This window comes from Podarcis muralis, chromosome 9 (assembly GCF_964188315.1).
Source record: "Podarcis muralis chromosome 9, rPodMur119.hap1.1, whole genome shotgun sequence".
Taxonomy (NCBI): domain Eukaryota; kingdom Metazoa; phylum Chordata; class Lepidosauria; order Squamata; family Lacertidae; genus Podarcis; species Podarcis muralis.
In genome coordinates this window covers 10,536,257-10,560,611 of record NC_135663.1, presented here as the reverse complement: position 1 = coordinate 10,560,611, position 24,355 = coordinate 10,536,257, and the positions used below count along the sequence as shown (strand labels likewise).

General features: G+C 45.2%; 1 protein-coding gene across 7 annotated transcripts in view; it reads left to right on the top strand.

Annotated features, from left to right (window-relative positions):
• Positions 1-10,333: 10,333 nt before the first annotated feature.
• Positions 10,334-24,355, top strand: part of ST3GAL5 (ST3 beta-galactoside alpha-2,3-sialyltransferase 5) — a 28,333-nt gene continuing 14,311 nt past the window's right edge. The window contains exon 1 of one of the 7 annotated variants that reach the window (XM_028744100.2): positions 10,334-10,511. In XM_028744100.2, coding sequence (XP_028599933.2) covers positions 10,394-10,511 — 118 coding nt within the window. In that variant the 5' untranslated portion in view covers positions 10,334-10,393. The other 6 variants (XM_028744101.2, XM_028744104.2, XM_077933750.1 and 3 more) reach the window with 6 other exon arrangements.

The following is a 24,355-nucleotide window of genomic DNA, read 5'->3' as shown; positions in this document are numbered from 1 at the left end:
AGGACAATGGAGCTAGGACAAATCTGAGGAGCTGAAGGACCCTTTAGCGATCCTCTTCCAGCCTCAGCAGTTTTTTGTCTTTTTGTTTTTGTACTATCGGTCACTCGATGTTTTAAATCCCCTGTCGCTTTTGTTATCTCTCTTTTTTTTCTTTAAGCATTCGCCCAGGACGATATCTACCTTTACCTCCCCACCCCCATTTTATGTTGTTATTTCTATGTATATCATGCTATGGCCACACGGCTAATGCAATAAAATCTATTGAATTGAAAACAATAGGCTTCAGAATGCAGCAGTCTGATTGGTCATAGAACAATAGGCTCCAGACTGCAGCAGTCTGAATGGTCCACAGGAGCCACCCAATCCAGCTCCAGGTGGAAGTGAATCCGCGACCTGATTGGCCTACAGGAGAATCCCAGAATTAGCCAATCACGTGGGGCCCATTGTGTAAATAATGTATATAAAGCAGACATTCTGGGGGAACTTCAATTCCTCCTCATCACTATGAGCTGAATAAAGAGCATGAAATCCACTCTCGACTTGAGTATATTTCAGTGGGGCATAGGAATTTGTTGTTGTTTTTCCCCCAAAATATAGTCCGGCCCCCCACAAGGTCTGAGGGACAGTGGACCGGCCCCCTACTGAAAAAGTTTGCTGACTCCTGGTATGGTGTATGGACAATTGTCAGGGGTGATGGGAGGCATAGTCCAGCAATATTGAATGCCACAGATTCCTTATACTGTACCAGTGATGGCCAAACTTGGCCCTCCAGCTGTTTGGGGACTACAGTTCCCATCATCCCTGACTACTGGTCCTGTTAGCTAGAGATGATGGGAATTCTAGTTCCAAAACAGCTGGAGGGCCAAGTTTGGTCATCACTGCCTTATCTTTATCCCTCAACTAGAAGTTACCGTACTTTTCGGACCATAACACGCAGTTTTCCCCCCCCTAAAAGACAAAGGGAAATGTGAGTGCGTGTTATGGAGCGAATGCAGGCGGGAGGAGCGCAGCGTGTCTGCCTGCTTGCCTGCTCTATGGCTTTCCAGCAGCCTGTCCTCCCCTCCCCTGTTGCTGGGAAGCCGGCAAGGCAGCCTGCCCTCTCCTGTCGCTGGGAAGCCGGCATCAGCTGAGCGCAGCGTGTCTGCCTGCTTGCCTGCTCTATGGCTTTCCAGCAGCCTGTCCTCCCCTCCCCTGTTGCTGGGAAGCCGGCAAGGCAGCCTGCCCTCTCCTGTCGCTGGGAAGCCGGCATCAGCTGAGCGCAGCGTGTCTGCCTGCTTGCCTGCTCTATGGCTTTCCAGCAGCCTGTCCTCCCCTCCCCCGTCGCTGGGAAGCCGGCAAGGCAGCCTGCCCTCTCCTGTCGCTGGGAAGCCGGCATCAGCTGAGCGCAGCGTGTCTGCCTGCTTGCCTGCTCTATGGCTTTCCAGCAGCCTGTCCTCCCCTCCCCCGTCGCTGGGAAGCCGGCAAGGCAGCCTGCCCTCTCCTGTCGCTGGGAAGCCGGCATCAGCTGAGCGCAGCGTGTCTGCCTGCTTGCCTGCTCTATGGCTTTCCAGCAGCCTGTCCTCCCCTCCCCTGTTGCTGGGAAGCCGGCAAGGCAGCCTGCCCTCTCCTGTCGCTGGGAAGCCGGCATCAGCTGAGCGCAGCGTGTCTGCCTGCTTGCCTGCTCTATGGCTTTCCAGCAGCCTGTCCTCCCCTCCCCCGTCGCTGGGAAGCCGGCAAGGCAGCCTGCCCTCTCCTGTCGCTGGGAAGCCGGCATCAGCTGAGCGCAGAGTGTCTGCCTGCTTGCCGGCTTGCCTGCTCTATGGCTTTTCGGGGAGGTGGGAGAAGAGAGGCAGCTCGGAAGCCGGCAACAGCTGAACGCGTGTAAAAGCCAGGGTCGGAGAAGGAAGACAGCCTCTCTTTCTCAGTGTCTGCCTGCTCTATGGCTCTCCCTTACACACATGTAAGCAGCTCTTACTCTGCTTTCTTTACAATGAGCCGGAAGGAGGGACAAAGAGGGCATCCCCTTCCGTCCATCCCCCAGCACCTCACCGGTAAATTCAAACAAAGCGGCTTACAAGGCTCGTGTCCCTGCGTCTCCTCCTCTTTGTGCTCTCATTCAAGGCAAGGCAGCTGCACAAAGGTGAGTTCCCCCTCTCTCTTCCTTCCTTCCCTCCCTCCCTCTTCCAACTTCAAATAATATTGGGGGGCAGCCAGGTAAGCCCCACCTCACATACCACAATGGGGAGTGGGGGATGACTCCCTCAAATATTTAATGGGGGGAGGCACCTAGGCCCATAGGAATTGGCTGCTTTGCCTAGGACAAATGTGAGCTCTCCCTCCCTCTTCCAACTTCAATAAAATATGGGGGGGCAGGTACAGGTAAGCCCCATCTCACAGACTGCAATGATCTCAAGACAAAGTGCATGCACACTGGTACCTTATATGAATAGCAATGCCCATCAGCATGGGGGGAGGATGACTCCCTCAAATATTAATGGGGGGGGGAGGCACCTAGGCCTATAGGAGTTGGCTGCTTTGCCTAGGAGAAATGTGAGCTTCCCCCCACCCCCTTCCTTCTTCACTGTATTGGATATACCGTACCATACATTACTGACAGTTCCTTCATCATTTTCTTGCAGAAAACTGTATTTTCTTGCAGAAAACCTCCCCCGTTCTGATAAGGATGATAAAGCAGAGAAGACTAGCATATAAAATTCCTTTTAAACTAGAAGTAGTAAAATATGCTAAGGAGCATGGAAACAGAGCAGCAGAGAGACATTTTGGGCCACCTCCAACAGAAAGAATGATAAGAGATTGGAGGAAACAGGAGGATCAGCTGCAAAAAGCAGATAAAAGTAAGCACACTTTTCGTGGACATGCTGCAAAGTGGCCACAGTTGGACGTGGCCATGAAAGAATGGATCACACATCACCGGAATAATGGCATCACAGTCTCCACAAAAATGATAATATATGAAGCCAAACACACTGCTTTAGAGAAAGGCATTCATGATTTTACTGGCTCACCATCATGGTGCTACAGATTTATGAAGCGATGTGGCCTTTCTATGCGCACGAAAACTAGAATTGCACAAAAAATGCCAGAAGAATATGAATCAAAGATTCTGTCTTTTCATAAATTTGTAATTGATGCTAGGAAGAGAAATGGATTTGAAATTGGCCAGATTGGGAATATGGATGAAGTCCCGCTAACCTTTGATGTGCCATCTAATAGGACTGTGGATCTGAAAGGTGCCAAAACTATTGCTGTGAAAACCTCCGGACATGAGAAAACCCATTACACGGTTGTGTTGTCTTGCTGTGCAGACGGCACCAAATTGCCACCCATGTTAATTTTCAAAAGGAAAACATTTCCTAAAGAAGTGATTCCACGAGGAATTGTTGTACATGTTCATGAGAAAGGATGGATGGAGGAAAATGGAATGAGAGTATGGGTTGAAAAAGTGTGGTCCAAGCGTCCTGGAGGGCCTTTGAAAAAACCTGCCTTATTAGTACTGGACCAGTTTAGAGCACATATTAGCGAAAGTACAAAAAAGTGTTTTAAAGAAGCGAAGACTCATCTAGCTGTAATTCCTGGAGGTCTTACCAGCCAGTTGCAACCTCTCGACGTTTCCATCAACAAGCCATTTAAGGTCTTTATGGAGAAGAGTGGAACAAATGGATGGCTGCTGGTAATCATGATCTGACACCTATTGGACGAATGAAGAGGCCCACTATCACTCAAGTTTGTGAATGGGTGAAAACATCATGGCACTCGGTGAAGGAGGAAATCGTTGCACAGTCATTCAAGAAATGTGGCATTAGCAATGGTTTGGATTCAAAAGAAGATGACATTTTATATGAAGATGGCGAAGAAAGTGATGCCAGTGATTGTGAGCAGCTGAACTTCATAAATTCTGACTCTGGCACTGATGAGTTCTTGGGGTTCACAGAAGACTAGAAGAGTACTCGAACCTAAAATTCTCTCTTCATTTGTTAATGACAGTGATGATGGTTCTTAATGCTGTTCACTGTTGACTGCTGTTCACTTTACATGGTTGTAATATGATTCTGATATACCGGTTGTTTAATAAATAGTTTAGTACAACATTTGATTCAGAATATTTTTTTTCTTGTTTTCCTCCTCTAAAAACTACCTGCGTGTTATGGTCAGGTGCGTGTTATAGAGCGAAAAATACGCTAATACCTAGGAAGTCGTTAAAAATAAAAGCCACCAGGTGTCAGTAGAGGATCAAGTTCAAATATTTATTTATTTTCTTTCCTTTCCATCTGCAGACTGCATCCTATGAAACATAGCAAAGCAATTCTCTAGTGTCTCCTTCTAGAATTGTGGGGTCTGCTTCTAATAGCTCAGGGATGCACCGAGAGTCCAATATTTATGCAAAAGTGTTGGCTAAGATCTATTACAGCAGGTTTTTCCATCCATGGACTTTCTATAGATGTGCTCGAGTGTTTATGTTCCTTTTTAATAAGCAAATAATTTTTTAAAAACAACCAAAAATTATTGTAATTCTGACATATATCAAAGTGGATATTAGTAGCTTTGGAATTAATCCACTCAAAAATTCCCCCCCCCCCAAATTCTCGCTTCTCCCCTCCAACTGTAATATACCGTATTGGCCCGAATATAAGCCGCACCCAAATATAAGTTGCACCTTTAAAACTGGAAGGGGAAAAAGAAAAGAAAAAAGAAAAAAATACCCAAATATAAGCCGCTCCATTCCTCGCTGCTCCTGGCTGCATACTGTAAGGTTGTGAATATAAGCTGCACTTTAACTTTTCAAGGTTGGAATTTAGGGAAAAGTGAGGTTATATTCAGGCCATTATGGTATATACCAGATCACATATGGATTCTTCAAAGAATGAACATTATTAAGCTGATTGTTATGTACTGAGTTGAATAGGATCCAAAAGGCAGCAGTCTGATTGGTCCTAGAACACTAGGATTCAGAATTGGTCTGATTGAGCCGCCCAATCCAGCTCCAGGTGGAAGGGAATCCGCAACCTGATTAGCCTACAGGAGAATCCCGGAATTAGCCAATCACTTGGGGCCCATTGTGTAAATAATGTATATAAGGCAGACATTCTGGGGGAACTTCCATTCCTCCTTACCACTATGAGCTGAATAAAGAGCATGAAATCCACTCTCGACTCTGAGTATATTTCACTGATCAACAAACCTAGGTTATGGTTGCCACCATTAACTTGGATCAAACACCACAATGGAATGTCACCAGATCACATGACATATGGATTCTTCAAAGAATGAACAAATCTCTTTTCATATATATTCCATTCATAAATTGGGCATCACTACAGCCAGAGGCTACACCCAACGGATACATCTTTTTCTTCATTTTGCTCCCCACCCCTTTTGTCAAACAAGAAATAGTTCCTGTACAAAACTATTTTTGTCACCAAGAGGGGGAAAAATGGGTTGCAGGATGTCTTTCTGATTTCCTTCCTAGGATGTAGAGTCAAGAGGTAATACTAGTATAGAGTTATTGCACATCTATTGTTATTAAAGTGTCACTATCATCCGCTTCTATTACGTTGCTCTTATTTATAGTCCATGGAATCTCGTATGTAAGAGGGAATCAAAGGAACAAATGGCTTACAAAGTTAATCCACAAACGTAGAAAAAATGCTAAAGAATGAAATTGTACCCTGAGGTACTTATTCCCTTTATGGATTTTAGGTAGGCTGTAAAAGAAAAGAAAGAAAGAGTCTTATTGGAAATTTATTATGCAAATATATTTGTTTCTCCTTTGTGATTTTCCTGAAATTCAGTCCTTCTTCTAAAACGAACCTTATTTCTATTACTGGCTTAATTTGCAGGATTTACTGAACCTACGTGATATGCTGGCTGACTTCTAAATGACATTTAACTTCATTGTCAAAACAGAAGTGGTTTACCACAACTTCCTCTGCTGTGACTAAGCTTGAACAATGTGATGATCCTCATGATTTAAATCAGACCAAGAACGCGCTGCTGAGAGCTACGCACATCAACCCTTGTAAGTTGTTACCAATCCGTCTGTTCGACACTAATTCTAATACGAATCAAACTGTCCGGTTTTGTTGAAAAGTCCTTACGGACCAAATTCTTGCAGCTGATAGTTATTTATATCTAGAAATTTCATCCGTGCGGGTTTTGTGCTTGCAAGTTTTCCATTGGCATCTGGTTGGCCACTGTGAAAACAGGATGGCAGAAGCAAAATGGACTCCGACATTTGCATCGTAGGCTACATTCCAAAAGGTTTCTACACACAGAGCTGAACTATCCAGGCAACCAAGAAGGATTATCACAGTCAAGGATATATCCTAGCCAGGCAAAAATGACTGAGGTGGGTTGGTGAAGGAAATTGCTTGGGGAGAGGAAATAGACTATGCGGAGTCCTGATGTGCTGGTCCCGGGGGGAAGGTTACTGTTATCGTAGTCAAAGTTCAGTCCTGAGTCACTAGCCTGGAAATAGTTCACAAGGTGCGAGGCAAGGTCCGAAGCAGGGAGCCGGGCGGGGACAGGAACACTCGAAGATCAGAAGCAGGAGGCCGGGCAGGGAACAGGAACGCTGGAAGGTCAGAAGCAGGAAGCCAGGCAGGGAACAGGAACACTGGAAGATCAGGTCTGGGTCCGGGTAACAGCAGGTACTCCACAACGACGTTGCTCCCGCAACCTGGGACCGGGCTGACTGGCCTTTATCTTCTCTAAGGCCCGGGGCGGACCCGGCCCCCAGGAGTCCCGCCTCTCCTGGCCTTAAGGCGAGCACTCCTCCTGGGAGAAACCAGTTCCCTTCGCCTCTCTGCCCTAAGCCTCTGCAGTTCAGGAGAGGCCGAAGGGTTACTGGGCCCAGGGGGAGACTCACCTGTAGACACTGAGTCCTCAACCACCTCTGGAGCCAGAATGGATTCACCTGGTGCCTGCTCCTGAGGATCTGGCACAGGTGCAGGCTCCTCAGAATCTAGGCCTTGCCCCAGTTCAGCCGGCCCTGGAGGCGGGGACTCCTGTGCCAGCTGGGATTCCTCCGGTTCACTCTCTGAATCGGAATCCCAGGCCATCACACCTGAAAACTAAACAGAAAAGCGTGGAGGGCGACATTTGATGCTTAGGCCTGAGGTTCCTTGCTGCTGTAGATGCTTCAGCAATAAATTCAGGATTCCCCAGGGGTGGACAACTCCCAAGAGACTGCGATCTACTCACAGAGTTAAAAACTGGCAGTCATCTACCTTTTGGGGGGTTCAGGTCAAGGTTGTTGTGCTTTTTTAAGGAAGGAAAGTCCCGTTTTGGGGGTGTGCAGGGTAAATGTGGCGCTTTTTTTTAGGGGAGCAAAAGTTGTTGAGCTTCTTGGGGGGGGAACCAGTGATCTACCACAGATGTCCAGTGATCTACCGTATTTTTCGCTCTATAGGACGCACTGGACCATAGGAGGGGGAGAACAGGGGGGGGGGGTTTCTTGTTCTCCCCCTCTAAAACAAAGTGCGTTCTGTGCGTTCACCCGAAGCCTCCGGAGGCTTTGGGTTCCTTTCGACCTGCTCTTTGCCTCTGATCCACCAGCATTACGCTCACTTACGGACTCATTGTTAAAACCGTGTTTATGGAAGACAATCTTACTCGGCTACAAGTGATTGCCAAAGAAAATGAAGAAGATGCTTGCGAAACATGCACCACTTATAAACGCCATTTCCAACTCCTCAAAAGATTCCATCAATGGTGTATCTGAAAAATTTTGCACATCACTTGGGAAGACAGGCGAACTAAAGCCAGTGTAGCGGAAGAAGCAAAGATCACCTGTGTTGAAGCAATGATTCATCAACATCAACTTGATTAATCTTGATTCACCAGATTATGAGTCCACCGCTCTTAATCACTACACCACACTTACAATCTTACTCAGCTATGAGTGATCGCCAAAGAAGAAGATAAGACAACAAGGGAGGTGATTTCCAGGGAAAATAGCACTAGCAGAGACATCACCTTGCCAACAAAGGTCCTTATAGTTAAAGCTCTGGTTTTCCCATTAGTGATGTATGGAAGTAAGAGCTGGACCATGAAGAAGGCTGATCGCCGAAGAATTGATGCTTTTGAATTATGGTGCTGGAGGAGACTCTTGAGAGTCCCATGGACTGCTAGAAGATCAAACCTCTCCATTCTTAAGGAAATCAGCCCTGAGTGCTCACTGGAAGGACAGATCCTGAAGCTGTCCAATACTTTGGCCACCTCATGAGAAGAGAAGACTCCCTGGGAAAGACCATGATGTTGGGAAAGATGGAGGGCACAAGGAGAAGGGGACGACAGAGGACTAGAGGAGAGAGGACAGTGTTCTCGAAGCTACTAACATGAGTTTGACCAAACTGCGGGACGCAGTGGAGGACAGGAGTGCCTGGCGTGCTCTGGTCCATGGGGTCACAAAGAGTTGGACACGACTAAGCGACTAAACAACAACAACAAATACTTGTTCAACAATGAAGGGGGGGGGGGGAATCCTTTCAGAGAAAGATGTTTGGACAAGGCAGGCTAGTGGCAGTTGGGGGGGTGTTTTTTATTATTTTCCCATCGGCTGTTCTTCTGACTGTGGTGGGGGATGTGATAGGAATTTTATGGACTTAGATATATGGTAATGTTCATAAGCGTACCAACCAAGAACGTACATAGATCAGCACAGGAAGACCGACCTGGAACCATTTTGATTCCTAAACTGAGCAAATGTTTTCTCTGCAAGGTCAAAGTGGGAAACCTCCCATTGTCTCCTTCCTCACAAATCCTGTCTTAAGGGCACATTTAAGATATGAATAGGGTGTGAGCCTGTGACCTGGCCCAGGAACTAAGTATTTATCATCACAAAAGACTGGCTAGGCTCCCCAGGAAATCCAATCAAGTAACCTGCCAGACAGGAGAAAAACAAGGACAGGAGAAAAACAACATTCAAATTTCTGTTTAGACCGCCTTAGGTTACACCCCTTCTGTGATGTATGTATGATGTTTCTGGGGGTGGTCTTGATCTGTTGTTGTTGTTGTTTAGTCGTTTAGTCATGTCCAACTCTTTGTGACCCCATGGACCAGAGCACGCCAGGCACTCCTGTCTTCCACTGCCTCCCACAGTTTGGTCAAACTCATGCTGGTAGCTTCGAGAACACTGCCCAACCATCTCGTCCTCTGTCGTCCCCTTCTCCTTGTAACCTCCATCTTTCCCAACATCAGGGTCTTTTCCAGGGAGTCTTCTCTTCCTCTCGTCCATCTCGTCCTCTGTCGTCCCCTTCTCCTTGTGCCCTCCATCTTTCCTTGTAACCTCCATCTTTCTCAACATCAGGGTCTTTTCCAGGGAGTCTTCTCTTCTCATGAGGTGGCCAAAGTATTGGAGCCTCAGCTTCAGGATCTGTCCTTCCAGTGAGCACTCAGGGCTGATGTCCTTCTGAATGGATAGGTTTGATCTTCTTGTAGTCCATGGGACTCTCAAGAGTCTCCTCCAGCACCTTGATCTAAAGGTAAAGGTACCCCTGCCCGTACGGGCCAGTCTTGACAGACTCTGGGGTTGTGCGCCCATCTCACTCAAGAGGCCGGGGGCCAGCGCTGTCCGGAGACACTTCCGGGTCACGTGGCCAGCGTGACAAAGCTGCATCTGGCGAGCCAGCGCAGCACACGGAAACGCCGTTTACCTTCCCGCCAGTAAGCGGTCCCTATTTATCTACTTGCACCCGGGGGTGCTTTCGAACTGCTAGGTTGGCAGGCGCTGGGACCGAACGACGGGAGCGCACCCCGCCGCGGGGATTCGAACCGCCGACCTTTCGATCGGCAAGCCCTAGGCGCTGAGGCTTTTACCCACAGCGCCACCCGCGTCCCAAGGAGACTCTCAAGAGTTTCCTCCAGCACCTTGATCTACAGGGTGGCAATTTCAAAAGTCTTTATAAGGCCTTGCGTGCCATTTTTCGGGGTTCCTCCTCCTTTCCTGCGGGTGAGGGGAGCACCCTGTTGCAAGAGATCAATAAAGATCAAGTTTACTAGCTGCTTTGCTTCTCAATATTCTCTGGTTGGCCTCTGTTATTCTCTCCTACCAATAGGGAACCTATGTAAGGACTCTATATGGATACCCCATAAGGGAAAAGGGCAATTTTTGTTTGCAACAGGGACAATTAAAAAAAAAAAGCTCCTATCTGAATAAGAAGGGGGGAACTCCAGCGAAAAGTATAAATACAAAAATCTCCTTCAGAAAGGACTCGAGCGTGTCGCTCTGCTTCATTCCTAGCTCTGTGGGCTGCCTCTTGGTCACCCATCCCCTCTCCAGCTCCCTCTTTCGCTGCCGGCTATTGGCTGGCCCTGGGCCACGTGCTCGGCGACGGGCACCATCATCCGGCTGCCCGACGCGCCCCCGCTTTCTCCCTGGGCGCCTCTCTCGCCGATGGGACTTTCTCTCTCACGAGGCCCAGCGCGGAGGGAGCAGGATCGGACGGCGGATGCGTATCCCTCCGCAGGTAAAGCGGCGAGTCGTCGCCCGGCTGTGCAGAAGCAACGGGCAGGTACAGGCGGCGGTGATTGGCCCGGATTGCTGCGGAGGCGGGCCCGCGCGGTCGCCAAGTAACGGGAGGGCTCCCTGGTTCGGAGAGGGAGAGCAGCATCGGCAGCTGCGTTAGGCTGAGCCAGGTCATTGGCCCGCCTGGGTCAGCCTCGGCTGCACTGACTGGCAGGTGGGCACTGCAGGGTTTTCTCGGGTGGGAGGCGCAGCGTGTGGGGATCGAACCAGGGGCTTTCTGCATGCGGAGCAGGCGCTCTTTTCCGCTGGGCTACGGCCCGCACCCGGGTAAGTTCTCCCGAGAAAAGCCTTATTGGCATTTTCTTGGGTGATTGATTGATTATTTGGTTGGTTGGTTGGTTGATTGATTGGGTTATTTATTGCATTTGTTTATTTATTGCATTTTATTGCATTTATTTATTTATGTATTGCATTTTAATGCATTTATTGCATTTTAATGCATTTATTTATTTATTGCATTTCGTTGCATATATTGCATTTTCTCTAGGTGCTCAGGTGGTGCGCATGGTTCTCTTCTTAACCACCCAGCTGCTCCCCCTCGTTTAATCCCCCACAACATTTGGTTATTTATTGCATTTTATTGCATTTATTTATGTATTGCATTTTAATATATTTATTTATGTATTGCATTTATTTACTGAATTTTAATGCATTTATTTATTTATGGTTCTCTTCCTAACCACCCAGCTGCTCCCCCTCGTTTAATCCCCCACAACAACCCTGTGAGGTGGGTTAGGCAGTGAGGCCCAAGGTCAAATCAATGAGTTTCACGTGGTGGAGCAGGGATTTGAACCCTGGTCTCCCAGGTCCCAGCCTGTGTGACACCGACTCTCCTTGCAAGAAAAAGGAAAGTTCCCATTCACTTCCATAAGGTTTCCCGGTGGGTTGTGCCCTCATTGTTGTGGATCGGCACTTTCGGTCTCCTACTCATCCTGATGTCCCCAAACTGCTCAGCTCTTAGTTAGGTTCGCCATTATGGACACCTGGGGGTGTGTCCCAAAAGTTCCGCTCGGAGTAGATCCATTGCAATGAATGGACCTAAATTAGCCATGTCTGTGAACTTCAGTAGGTGTACTCTGAGTAGGGTTGGTGTTGCTTACAGTCTCCTGTATTTGGCTGGCAAATGGCCAGTGATATAGATCTGTGATCTCCTTTCATGCCCATCTGGCCTCTGTCTTTTTTTCCCTTCTAATCTGCTGGCCCTTTCCCTCACTTGCTTTGCAACTATTTCCCCCCATTAATATGCACAATCAGAAATTTCAGTATTTTTTAATGTAATTACATCGACAAAGCAATATCATAATGATGGTGATGGTTCGTGAAAATAAAATTCCAGAATAAGTGTGGCTTAGTGAATGTGACTTTACTATTCAGTGTTTTGCTCCGGAGAATTGTAACAGGTTTGTGTGAATTGGATAATAGTTTTGGTGTAGTTGGAGACTAAATCAGGCTTTCTGAACCTCTGTATTTATATACAATATTTTTGGCCCCTCTTCCAGATTCTAGGGGGGTGAGAAGTTTGAGAGAAGAGGGGGGTTACAGATCTCCTCTTCCACCAGAAAGCATGAGGTAGAAAAAATAAGCAGCGCTATTCCATCTCCCTTGCTGCCTTTGGTTGCATGTAAGTTGCTATTCTTACAAGCTGGAGTTATTCCATCAGGCTACCTGAATTGTTTCCAGCCCAGCCAGTTTTCGAATTTTTAGAATTTTGGCCCTGCCTCTCCTATACGTACTGTTTTTCCAAAAAAATTAATTTTTCTTCTTTGTCTGCTGTAAGCCGCTCTATTTGTTGTTGTTGTTGTTGTTGTTGTTGTTGTTGTTCCTTCTCCTCCTCCTCCTCCTCTTCTTCTTCTTCTTCTTCTTCTTCTTCTTCTTCTTCTTCTTCTTCGTTGTTGTTCCTCCTCCTCCTCCTCTTCTTCTTCTTCTTCTTCTTCTTCTTCTTCTTCTTCATCTACCTTTTTCCCTTACAGAGACTCAAGGTGGCTTGCAAATAAAAAATAAGAACGGTTAAAAACATGGGGGGGGGGGGAGCAATCATTAAAAACCAATTAAACATTGTTAGAATTAAAACTCTTTATTAGAACCACAGAGTTGGAAGGGACTCTGAAGTCCAACTGCCTGCAATGCAGGAATGTCATCTAAAGCATCCATGACAGATGGCCAACCAGCTCCTTTTAGAATACTGTACACTCAACCTACACTTTGCCCTGGTTCAGAATGAAAAGCGTAAATTCCACCCTGTTAAAGATGAACTTCCAGGTGAATTTTGAACACTGGTTCCAAGTACCACCTTCCGCCCGCAGGCCCTTGTGACCTTTTAAACACCCATTTTATTAATTAAAAGAACAGTTGCCTGTGAGTAGAGTGTTGCATTTGCTCAAGATGATGACTGGATTGGCATTGTGGAACATGGTTCAGGAAAACATCGGCCTCTTATGCCAATTTCTACCACCGAGTGAGGTTTTTAAAACTGCAGAAGAGAAGTGTACAGGTGAAACTCGAAAAATTAGAATATCGTGGAAATGTTCATTTATTTCAGTAATTCAACTTAAAAGGTGAAACTAATATACAGTGGTGCCTCGCAAGACGAAATTAATTCGTTCCGCGAGTTTTGTCGTCTTGCGATTTTTTTCGTCTTGCGAAGCACGGTGTCGGGAAAGTTTTGGAAAAGCTTCAAAAATCACCAAAGTCTTAAAAAACCTCAAAAAAGGCTACCACACCGCATTCTATGAGTTGCTCCTCGAAGTCAAGTCGCAACTGTATTAACGGTGTTAAGAAAAAGGAAACAAACTTGCAAGATGTTTCCGTCTTGCGAAGCAAGCCCATAGGGAAAATCGTCTTGCAAAGCAGCTCCAAAAAAAAAAAAAACCCTTTCGTCTAGCGAGTTTTTTGTCTTGCGAGGCATTCGTCTTGCGAGGTACCACTGTATGAGATAGACTCATGACATGCAAAGCGAGATACGGCAAGCCTTTATTTGTTATAATTGTGATGATCATGGCGTACAGCTGATGAAAACCCCAAAGGCTTGCCATATCTCGCTTTGCATGTCATGAGTCTATCTCATATATTAGTTTTACCTTTTAAGTTGAATTACTGAAATAAATGAACTTTTCCACGATATTCTAATTTTTCGAGTTTCACCTGTATGTTGAAAGTGCTGACAGTCACAGTCTTAACAGTGGTAGAACAATATATCTGTTAAAGCTATTAAAACCCTACAAATAATTACAGTAAAAACAACACGGCACCAACCCTTTCATTATACGTGCACTATAAATGTGCAAACAAACAAACTGGAACCTTTAAGAACTGGTGCCCGAACTTGCCTCTTTCTCCCTCCCTCATCCCCATCCCTCTTTCGCGTGTCTTCTGTCTTTTAGATTTGTAAGGCTGAAGACAAGAACTGACTACTGGCTTTCGTACGCCACTCAGAGAGCTTTTTCTAATAAAGCCCATTGGGACTCAAATGGCGGGCGGTAGTTGGAACTGGAGCTAATGAGTCAACAAATGAGGCAGAGTCAACTAATTTTAGTTTTCTCCCCATCTTCCTCTCCGTTGAAGTTCTTCGAGGGCAGCACTGAGGCTGAGGAAGAGAAAACCGATAGGCAGTGCTACCCACTGGACTTGGGTGTAAGAAAGAAGGCAGGTATGGGCAGGCAGAGGGCAGAATGAGATTATTATTATTAATACAGTAGTACCTAAGGTTAAGTACTTAATCCGGAGGTCCATACTTAACCTGAAACTGTTCTCAACCTGAAGACCACTTTAGCTAATGGGTCCTCCTGCTGCCGCCGCGCCACCAGAGCACGATTTCTGTTCTTATCCTGAAGCAAAGTTCTTAACCTGAAGCACTATTTCTGGGTTAGCGGAGTCTGTAACCTGAAACGTATGTAACCTGAAGTGTATGTAACACGAGGTACAACTGTAATAATAATATTATTATTATCATCACAAGCATGACTGCGAGACAAAATCATTGGAGAAGAAAGTATTTTAGAGCAATGAGCATAAATGCTTTAAATAATAATAATAATAATAATAATAATAATAATAATAATAATAATAATAATAATAAATAATTTATACCCCGCCCATCTGGTTGGGTTTCCCCAGCCACTCTGGGCGGCTTCCAACACAATATTAAAATACAGTAATGCATCAAACATTAAAATCTTCCCTAAAGATGGGTGAGGTAGTGGCCCATTCATTTTGGTGGACCAGCCTCTACTGGGTAAAAATGCTTTAAGTAGGTTAGGGCACCTGGCCATTATTATTATTATTATTATTATTATTAATTAATTAAATTAATTAAATTTGTATACCCTCCTTCATCTGTAGATATCAGCTTAAAAATACAAGGAAGAAAAACACAAAATACATAATAAAAACAAGAACGAAACAATATTCCCCGTCCCACCAAATGCATGTAAAAGGATACAGGATGTTATTCAGCCTGGTTGAAGAGGAACGTTTTCACCTGATGCCTAAAGGTGTATAATGAATGCGCCAGGCGAACCTCCCTGGGGAGAGCATTCCACAAACAGGGAGCCACTGCAGAAAAGACCCTGTTCTCGTGTTGCCATAATCCGGACCTCTCGCGGAGGAGGCCCACAAAGAAGGGCCTCAGATTATTATCTGCCCAGGACGGTTTATATGGAGAGAGTTGGTTCTTGAGGCGTTGCAGTCCTGAGCCGTTTAAGGCTTTATAGGTCAAATCCAGTACTTTGATTTGGGCCCAGAAGCTGATTGGCAGTGAGTGCAGTTGGGCCAGGAATAGGTATAATATGCTCAAACCGTGAGCAACCTGGCCTCTGAATTCAGCACAAAAAAGGGGGGGGGCAAAAATAGCTATTAAAATAATGGTAGAACAAACAAACAAACAAACGAAAACAGAGCTTCAAAGTTCTGAAGTTTTCATGAAGGAATAAATAAGAATGTTTTCCCCTTGATAAAGATATATCTGAAACACACGGTGAACATTTCACTCTTCGTAGCTGCTTTTTGTGTGAGTAAAACCTGCAATTAAATGGATGCTGTGTGTGTATTTAGTTCTTTTGAAGTACAATTCCTTTCTCGTTTTAGAGAATGATATTCTTCCACCATTCTGTTCTGAAGAAATCCACTTCTGATCTAAAAGAGTTCACATTTTAAAGGAAAGTGGTGATTGTGCACATTAAAGTATTGTTAGACATGGAGATAAAACAAAAATAAACAATAGGTGTATCCAAAACTGGTGGTGTTTGATATAACCACAAGCATGACTGCGAGACGAAATCATTAGAGAAGAAACAGTCTTTTAGAGCACTGATACAAATCTTGCACATACAGTATGAGGAAACCCACAAGATGTATTTCCTTGTTTATTGCTTTGCTAGTCAGGACAGTGGTACGCTACAGGTTAAATACGCTTCAGGTTACACTCTCTGCTAACCCAGAAATAGTGCTTCAGGTTAAGAACTTTGCTTCAGGATAAGAACAGAAATCGGGCTCCAGCAGCGGGAGGCCCCATTAGCTAAAGTGGTGCTTCAGGTTAAGAACAGTTTCAGGTTAAGAACGGACCTCCAGAACGAATTAAGTACTTAACCCGAGGTACCACTGTAGCAGCAAAGACTGCTCACTGCAACGTTTTGGTGGAACAGCAGAGCTATTGCACTTCTGCAGTCTGGCCACTCACAGCAGAAGGTGAGCTGGCAGATTATGCCCAGCTCAGCCCCACCCTAAGAACACCCCATTTTAGAGCTTTCTGTCAGGCATTGCCAGCGGGAATATTAACTTTATTTATTTATTTCATAAAATTTATACACTGCTTGGTTGTAAAATAATAATAATTGAGCTGGTTTGCGCATTGTGATTTATTGCAAATGAGCAGCTCATGGTCTGGAGAGAAGCAAAACTGCAAGTGCTGGTTCACATGTAATGCTAAGCCAAGGCTCTAGGTTCGTTGCAGCTGGCTGCAGGCAGGGTGGAGCAAAATGGGAGTGATTTATTAACCGGAAGGCATAAACCATGGCTTACCATCATGTGTGGATCAGCTCAGTGTCAAGGCCGTGTACAGCATTCGAAATTTGCCAGGCGCCTGTTGTATATTGCAGCTGGCTATTGGCGGCTTGCGACCAAGTGAAGATGCCTGGATGATGCCAGGATGATGCCCGCTGTCTCCACCATCTGGAGGTGCATGCCTGGGAAATTCTTGGATCTTGACTGTTTTCACATCCTGTCGAATTCTACAGGACAATGCACAATCAGAATGAATTTTAGGAACCTAAAAATCATATTGAAAAATACAACTTTTGAGTCACCTTGCCCAAAAATGGCAACTAGGCATTCCGTTTTGGTGACTGTAATCCTGGTTTAAGGGGTCATTTGGCTCCTAGCTTATATATCTGAATTTCTAACACTGGCTGTCTACACATTTCTGTTTACTCTTCAACCTATGTTCTCCCACTGCTGTCTTGGAAAAGCTTGTATACACGACATCAGCCACAATCCATATCTATCCTGTAGTTTCTTGTGAAATACTGCATTTTGATGCATTTCCCCCCAAAATCAGCTTTGATTTGAATTGAGAACTGCTCATTGGGTAAAGGCATTCCTGACTGATCTCTGCATGCCATTCATAGAATCATAGAGTTGGAAGAGACCCCAAGGGCCATTGAGTCCAACCCCCTGCCAAGCAGGAAACACCATCAGAGCACTCCTCACATATGGTTGTCAAGCCTCTGCTTAAAGACCTCCAAAGAAGGAGACTCCACCACACTCCTTGGCAGCAAATTCCACTGTCGAACAGCTCTTACCGTCAGGAAGTTCTTCCTAATGTTTAGGTGGAATCTTCATTCTTGTAGTTTGGATCCATTGCTCCGTGTCCGCTTCTCTGCAGTGAGTGATGCAGATACATCTCAAACTGTGCTTATGTGTACAACAGGGTGCAAATGCATTTAAAACACAGTGAAATTAACCTTTAAGCTGGTAGTGTGTACGCAGCCATTGTCTAGAAGTTTTGGCATCCTGGTGTTGAAATACCTCTGCACATCATTTTTATAACGTAACACTGGTGTTTAAAAATACAGTGGCACCTCGGGTTACAGACGCTTCAGGTTACAGACTCCGCTAACCCAGAAATAGTACCTCAGATTAAGAACTTTGCTTCAGGATGAGAACAGAAATCATGTGGTGGCAGCGGGAGGCACCATTAGCTAAAGTGGTACCTCAGGTTAAGAACAGTTTCAGGTTAAGAACGGACCTCCAGAACGAATTAAGTTCTTAACCCGAGGTACCACTGTAGTTGGAACAGTGGTAGATATTTGCATGCACTGGGTGGCTTAACAGAATTTTGGCACCTCTAATGAGGGAGTTGCCATTGCTTCCTTTCCATTCTTAATTTATTACTGTCCTCTTAGCACTTGCTTTCAAACTCTGGAAACATTTCATAGATAAATATAAAATGCATTTATGCTAAAACACTTAGAGATCGTACTTTGAAAAAGCCGAAGGCTTCTAGGATAGAGTCAGAGCTGTATCATGTTGCAAATATTAATTCATGCTCAAACAAGAGCAGTTAGCATGTTGCATTCTGAGGCCAAAGGAAAAGGACTGGACCCTGATTAAAATAAGACACAAGGCTGTGACCGGCAAGGCTCTCGGAGGAAGTGCATATCTCCACACCCCCATCCAGGCTGTTTTATTAACAAAAGAACCCTTTACACAGTGTTCGTAAGAACCAATCAGATTTCTTCTGAGCGTTTCAACAAACCACATGTGGGGACAAAGTTAAACTGTTGGTGTTGTTTAGTCGTGTCCGACTCTTTGTGACTCCATGGACCAGAGCACACCAGGCACTCCTGTCTTCCACTGCCTCCCGCAGTTTGGTCAAACTCATGCTGGTAGCTTCGAGAACACTGTCCAACCATCTCGTCCTCTGTCATCCCCTTCTCCTTGTGCCCTCCATCTTTCCCAGCATCCGGGTCTTTTCCAGGGAGTCTTCTCTTCTCATGAGGTGGCCAAAGTATTGGTGCCTCAGCTTCAGGATCTGTCCTTCCAGTGAGCACTCAGGGCTGCTCTCTGCTTTTTAAGATTCTGTCTAGGTTTGCCATCGCCTTTCTCCCAAGAAGCAGGTGTCTTTTAATTTCGTGGCTGCTGTCACCATCTGCAGTGATCATGGAGCCCAAGAAAGTAAAATCTCTCACTGCCTCCATTTCTTCCCCTTCTATTTGCCAGGAGGTGATGGGACCAGTGGCCATGATCTTTGTTTTTTTGATGTTGAGCTTCATACCATATTTTGCGCTCTCCTCCTTCACCCTCATTAAAAGGTTCTTTAATTCCTCCTCACTTTCTGCCATCAAGGTTGCGTCATCTGCATATCTGAGGTTGTTGATATTTCTTCCGGCAATCTTAATTCCGGCTTGGGATTCATCCAGCCCAGCCTTTCGCATGATGAATTCTGCATATAAGTTAAATAAGCAGGGGGACAATATACAGCCTTGTCGTACTCCTTTCCCAATTTTGAACCAATCAGTTGTTCCATATCCAGTTCTAACTGTAGCTTCTTGTCCCACATAGAGATTTCTCAGGAGACAGATGAGGTGATCAGGCACTCCCATTTCTTTAAGAACTTGCCATAGTTTTCTGTGGTCAACACAGTCAAAGGCTTTTGCATAGTCAAGGAAGCAGAAGTAAATGTCTTTCTGGAACTCTCTAGCTTTCTCCATAATCCAGCGCATGTTTGCAATTTGGTCTCTGGTTCCTCTGCCTCTTCGAAATCCAGCTTGCACTTCTGGGAGTTCTCGGTCCGCATACTGCTTGAGCCTTCCTTGTAGAATTTTAAGCATAACCTTGCTAGCGTGTGAAATGAGTGCAATTGTGCGGTAGTTGGAGCCTTCTTTGGCACTGCCCTTCTTTGGGATTGGGATGTAGACTGATCTTCTCCAATCCTCTGGCCAATGCTGAGTTTTCCAAATTTGCTGGCATATTGAGTGTAGCACCTTAACAGCATCATCTTTTAAAATTTTAAATAGTTCAGCTGGAATATCATCACTTCCACTGGCCTTGTTATTTGCAGTGCTTTCTTAGGCCCATTTGACTTCACTCTCCAGGATGTCTGGCTCAAGGTCAGCAACCACACTACCTGGGGTGTACGAGGCATCCATATCTTTCTGGTATAATTCCTCTGTGTATTCTTATTATTATTATATAAAGGAACTCCACATTTAAAAGTGTAAGCGCGTTTTAAATAGGAACCTGTTTTTTGAATAAAAATTACTTCCCATGGCACCTGTTGAATTAAAACTAGGCATGAATCTTTAGGAGGGTTAAACTAAACTATCTCAAGTTAATCAGTAAATGCAAACAGATAAGACAGAGAAGAACTCATTAAGGACTTGTGCTCCTGTTTTAGAAAAAAGCAAATAACAAGCAGCAATGCCAAATCCAGTGTTAGGCAATTTAGAGTGTAAAGGTAAAGGTAAAGGTACCCCTGCCCGTACGGGCCAGTCTTGACAGACTCTAGGGTTGTGCGCCCATCTCACTCAAGAGGCCGGGAGCCAGCGCTGTCCGCAGACACTTCCGGGTCACGTGGCCAGCGTGACAAAGCTGCATCTGGCGAGCCAGAGCCGCACATGGAAACGCCGTTTACCTTCCCGCTAGTAAGCAGTCCCTATTTATCTACTTGCACCCGGGACTGCTTTCGAACTGCTAGGTTGGCAGGCACTAGGACCGAGCAATGGGAGCGCACCCCGCCGCGGGGATTCGAACCACCGACCTTTCGATCGGCAAGTCCTAGGCGCTGAGGCTTTTACCCACAGCACCGCTGAGGCTTTTACCCACAGCACCACCCGTGTCCCAATTTAGAGTGTCTAAAATCACTATTCTGTCAGCAGTGTCTGGGAGGAAAAGTAGTCCTGTAGGTGAAAACGTTCTTTTAAGAAGAATCACTCGTATGAAGTGACCCCAAAACTCCGCTACTGCTGTAAAGTAAATTCATTAGGAATTTTAAGTTCAGGAGAAAAAACAGTCTGCAATAGCGATGAAGAATGAGTCTCACTGTCTGAGGTGGAATCAGACCTGTATGCTATGTCTTAATTTTATAAACCACCATAGGGAACCGGAACTGAAAAGGAGCACGTTCTGCTGTCATTAGATTCAAACCAGCACTGCCCTTAGCGGAATGGAGCAGATCTGTCACAGGAGACAGTGTGTTGAAAGCAACTGTGTTAGAAGCAATAGCTGGCTTTGCTAATTTAGCTTCAGTAAGAGACTGACAATCAGCTGGCACAACAGTCTTTGTTCTCCCATTTAAACCCAGGCTGGAAGGCCACCGTCAGGCTGGCATTGCCTGTCTTTAGCAGGATGCACTGAAAGAGACTGAGCTGCTGCTGCTAGGAGAGCAGATTTGTGAGTTTCAGTGTCAGTATTCTGGCAAGTTAATCATTTGAGCAATATATGTTTATGGCTTCTGATAAATTGCTTTAAGAGCAGTTTTGCAATCAGCTTTTGCATTTTCTTTTCTTAAAAAATAATTTTGCATTTTGATAAATTTGCATTTTCTTAAGCCAATTGTTTCATTAAAACTTCAGAGGCTTCAAGGTTTGGAATTGAAGTACTGCTCCTCTTAGCCCATTGAGAATGCCATGCAAGCCATTTTCTGTCACGCTTCACTTCAGTTCTTTAAAAACTGTGAAGGGCAATGACACATGGGCTCTCTGTTCCTGTGCATTCTGAACAACAGGACAGACTGCTAATAATGGTAATGTATCAGCTATTTCTTCTTCTTTACTGCTTCCTTCTGCCATATTTGGAATAATCAATTTTTGCACTGTGGTCTGAGCCCCTTGCGGGCATTGGTCCACCGAAGGAGGCATGGAATTTACATTCGACTCAGGCAAATTTTTGGCAAAGGAAGGTGCCAATGGAATTACCTTTGGCATGACCTCAGAGAGAGGCTGGAAATCTAGAGGCTGGGACGGAGGGAACAATATTATGGTATTTTTAAAGGCAGCTAAGGGTTGCAACAATGTGGGAGCATTCACAGAGACAGCTGGTGGCTGCAGTAAAGGGTTAGAGAGCTTCCCAACTGCATCTCTACACAATTGCCAGGTGCGCAAGACTTGTACAGATGCCTCAGGATGTCTATGGAGTGCATCTTCCAGCTCATTCCATTTCTTAATGTCATAAGTACCCCCTTCTGGAAACCAGGGACACAGTCTAGCAATCTCTAACAACAAATTTTCTACTAAGGGTGCTAAATGCTTATCATGCCCTGCCTGAGCTAGCAAAAATAATAAATTATTCCTATGCTTTCCCTGCATATTTTCCTATGCTTTTCCTGCGAATGAGATCCTAAGTCCGGGAATCGTTTTGCAGGAGATGATCACCGCGACCGAGGGAAGCTGGTTGCTAGCTCCGAGGGGAGTCCAATCCTGGGGGTTTCCTTTTGCTGTGCCTCAAACGCTGAGGTTTCTTATACAAGCTTCACACGCTGAGGTTTTCTTTTAGCATTGCCTCACACGCTGAGGTTTCTTTTACTTTGCCTCACACGTTTCTTTTTAGCTTTGCCTCACACGGGGCACCAAAATGTTGCGTTCTGAGGCCAAAGGAAAAGGACCGGACCCTGATTAAAATAAGACAATAATAATAAGATAATAAAAATTAATAATAAGATAATTATTAAAATAAGAGGAAATGGCCAAAGATGCAGAGGGTTGTGGGATTTGATCAGAAATTATTGTCAATGACTCAAACCCAGTCAACGCCATGCTTTCATAGCGGACACAATGACTTGATGCATATTTTATAATTCCTCATAGTAATCCCATCTGATTTTCACACTCTGGATATTTGCGCTCCTACATTAGAAGTACCCTGCAAACAATGCAAGCATGATGTGTGCCTAATATATATTTAAAAATACTTGAATGAAAACGGAACTTGAGAACCTGGCAGACATTTTTATAACTGCCTTTCAAAATGTTGCATACTCTGGTGTCTGGGTGCTGTTAATTCTTGGGTGAGCTGTGAGGCTGCGCAAATGCCTCTCTTGCTAAAAAAACACCCCTACAATGCATAGTTTTCCTTGGGCTGGATTAGTGCGAAGATGTGGAGATGGCAGGCAGATGCGGGTGGTGCTGTGAAAAAATGGTCATGCCTGCACAGATTAATAGCCAGCTGCTCAAGAAAGCTAGATAAGATTATGGAGGCAGAAGCAGACTTGATTCTCAGGGGTTGAAGTCATTGGGTCCAGGCAGCAAATGCGTCAAATTGTGTCCAGAACACATAGCTTTTTGTTCTTCTGTATACGGGAGGAGTTGCTGTTATTCTTGACAATACTGTTGCAGTGAGGATAAAACATGGCCTTCACTCCTGACTCCGTGTGGTTTTCTTCTGGGAGGAAGTTTTCAGTATATTTCATGCGCAGAATGCAGGGACGTATGCGTGCCCACCCTCCAGGGGGTGTTTGCAGTTACAGGCTCTGCTGCCCCGTGGTGAAGACATAGCCCCCTCTCGTTTTGACAATCGGTATTTTATTTCTGTAGGTCCTTTATCAGTCAGTGATCTTGGATAGCTTTACGACACACAGTGGAATTCACTTGATCTCTTTAAGGCAAAAGCAAGGGAACTACGCGAGACTGTTATTTGTAGACTTTAGTTCTGCATTTAATACTATTCTTCCACATAGATTGGTGCCCAAATTATTAGACCTGGGACTTCCACCATGTTTGTGCAGGTGGATATTAGACTTTCTATCAAACCGTTCCCAAAGGGTCAGGTTGGGTTCCCACGTCTCTGCGGATCTCATCACGAATACGGGGACACCGCAGGGGTGCGTGTTGAGCCAGCTTTTATATACAGTGGTACCTCGCAAGACGAATGCCTCGCAAGACAAAAAACTCGCTAGACGAAAGGGTTTTTTGTTTTTTGAGCTGCTTCACAAGACGATTTTCCCTATGGGCTTGCTTCGCAAGACAGAAACGTCTTGCAGGTTTGTTTCCTTTTTCTTAACACCGTTAATACAGTTGCGACTTGACTTTGAGGAGCAACTCATAGAACGCGGTGTGGTAGCCTTTTTTGAGGTTTTTAAAGACTTTGGTGATTTTTGAAGCTTTTCCAAAACTTTCCCGACACCATGCTTCGCAAGACGAAAAAAATCGCAAGACGACAAAACTCGCGGAACAAATTAATTTCGTCTTGCGAGGCACCACTGTACACTCTATACAGCTGACTGTGCCCCCAAATACCCCAGTAATAAGATCATTAAGTTCGCAGATGATACAACGGTGGTTGGTTTAATTACTTCTGGAGAGGGGGAGGCGGCCTATAGGAAGGAAGTTGAGCAGTTGGGGGAGTGGTGTAGGAAAAACAACTTACTCCTTAACTTAAAGAAAACAAAATTGATCATTGTGGACTTTAGGAAGTGTAAATTGAATATTCAGCCACTTATTAGTGAGGGGAAGTGCGTGGAACAGGTCTCTGTGTTTCGATTTCTGGGAATGGAGTTGAGAGACGACCTAACCTGGGGAGAGAACAGCAAAGACCTGGTGAAGAGAGCACAGCAGAGGTTATATTTTCTGAGAATCCTCCAGAAAAACAATCTCTCAAAGGACCTGTTGATGGCATTTTACCATTGCACTGTGGAGAGCGTACTAACTTATGGTCTGTGAGTGTGGTTTGGGAGCTGCACGGCCAGGGAAAAAACAATGCTATCCAGGGTTGTAAAGACTGCAGAGAGAATTATTGGGTGCACTCTTCCCACCTTAGATCAAATCTATGCTGCCAGGTGCCATAAGAAAGCGGCAGAGATAGCACATGATAGTACGCACCCTGGAAATGATCTCTTTCAGC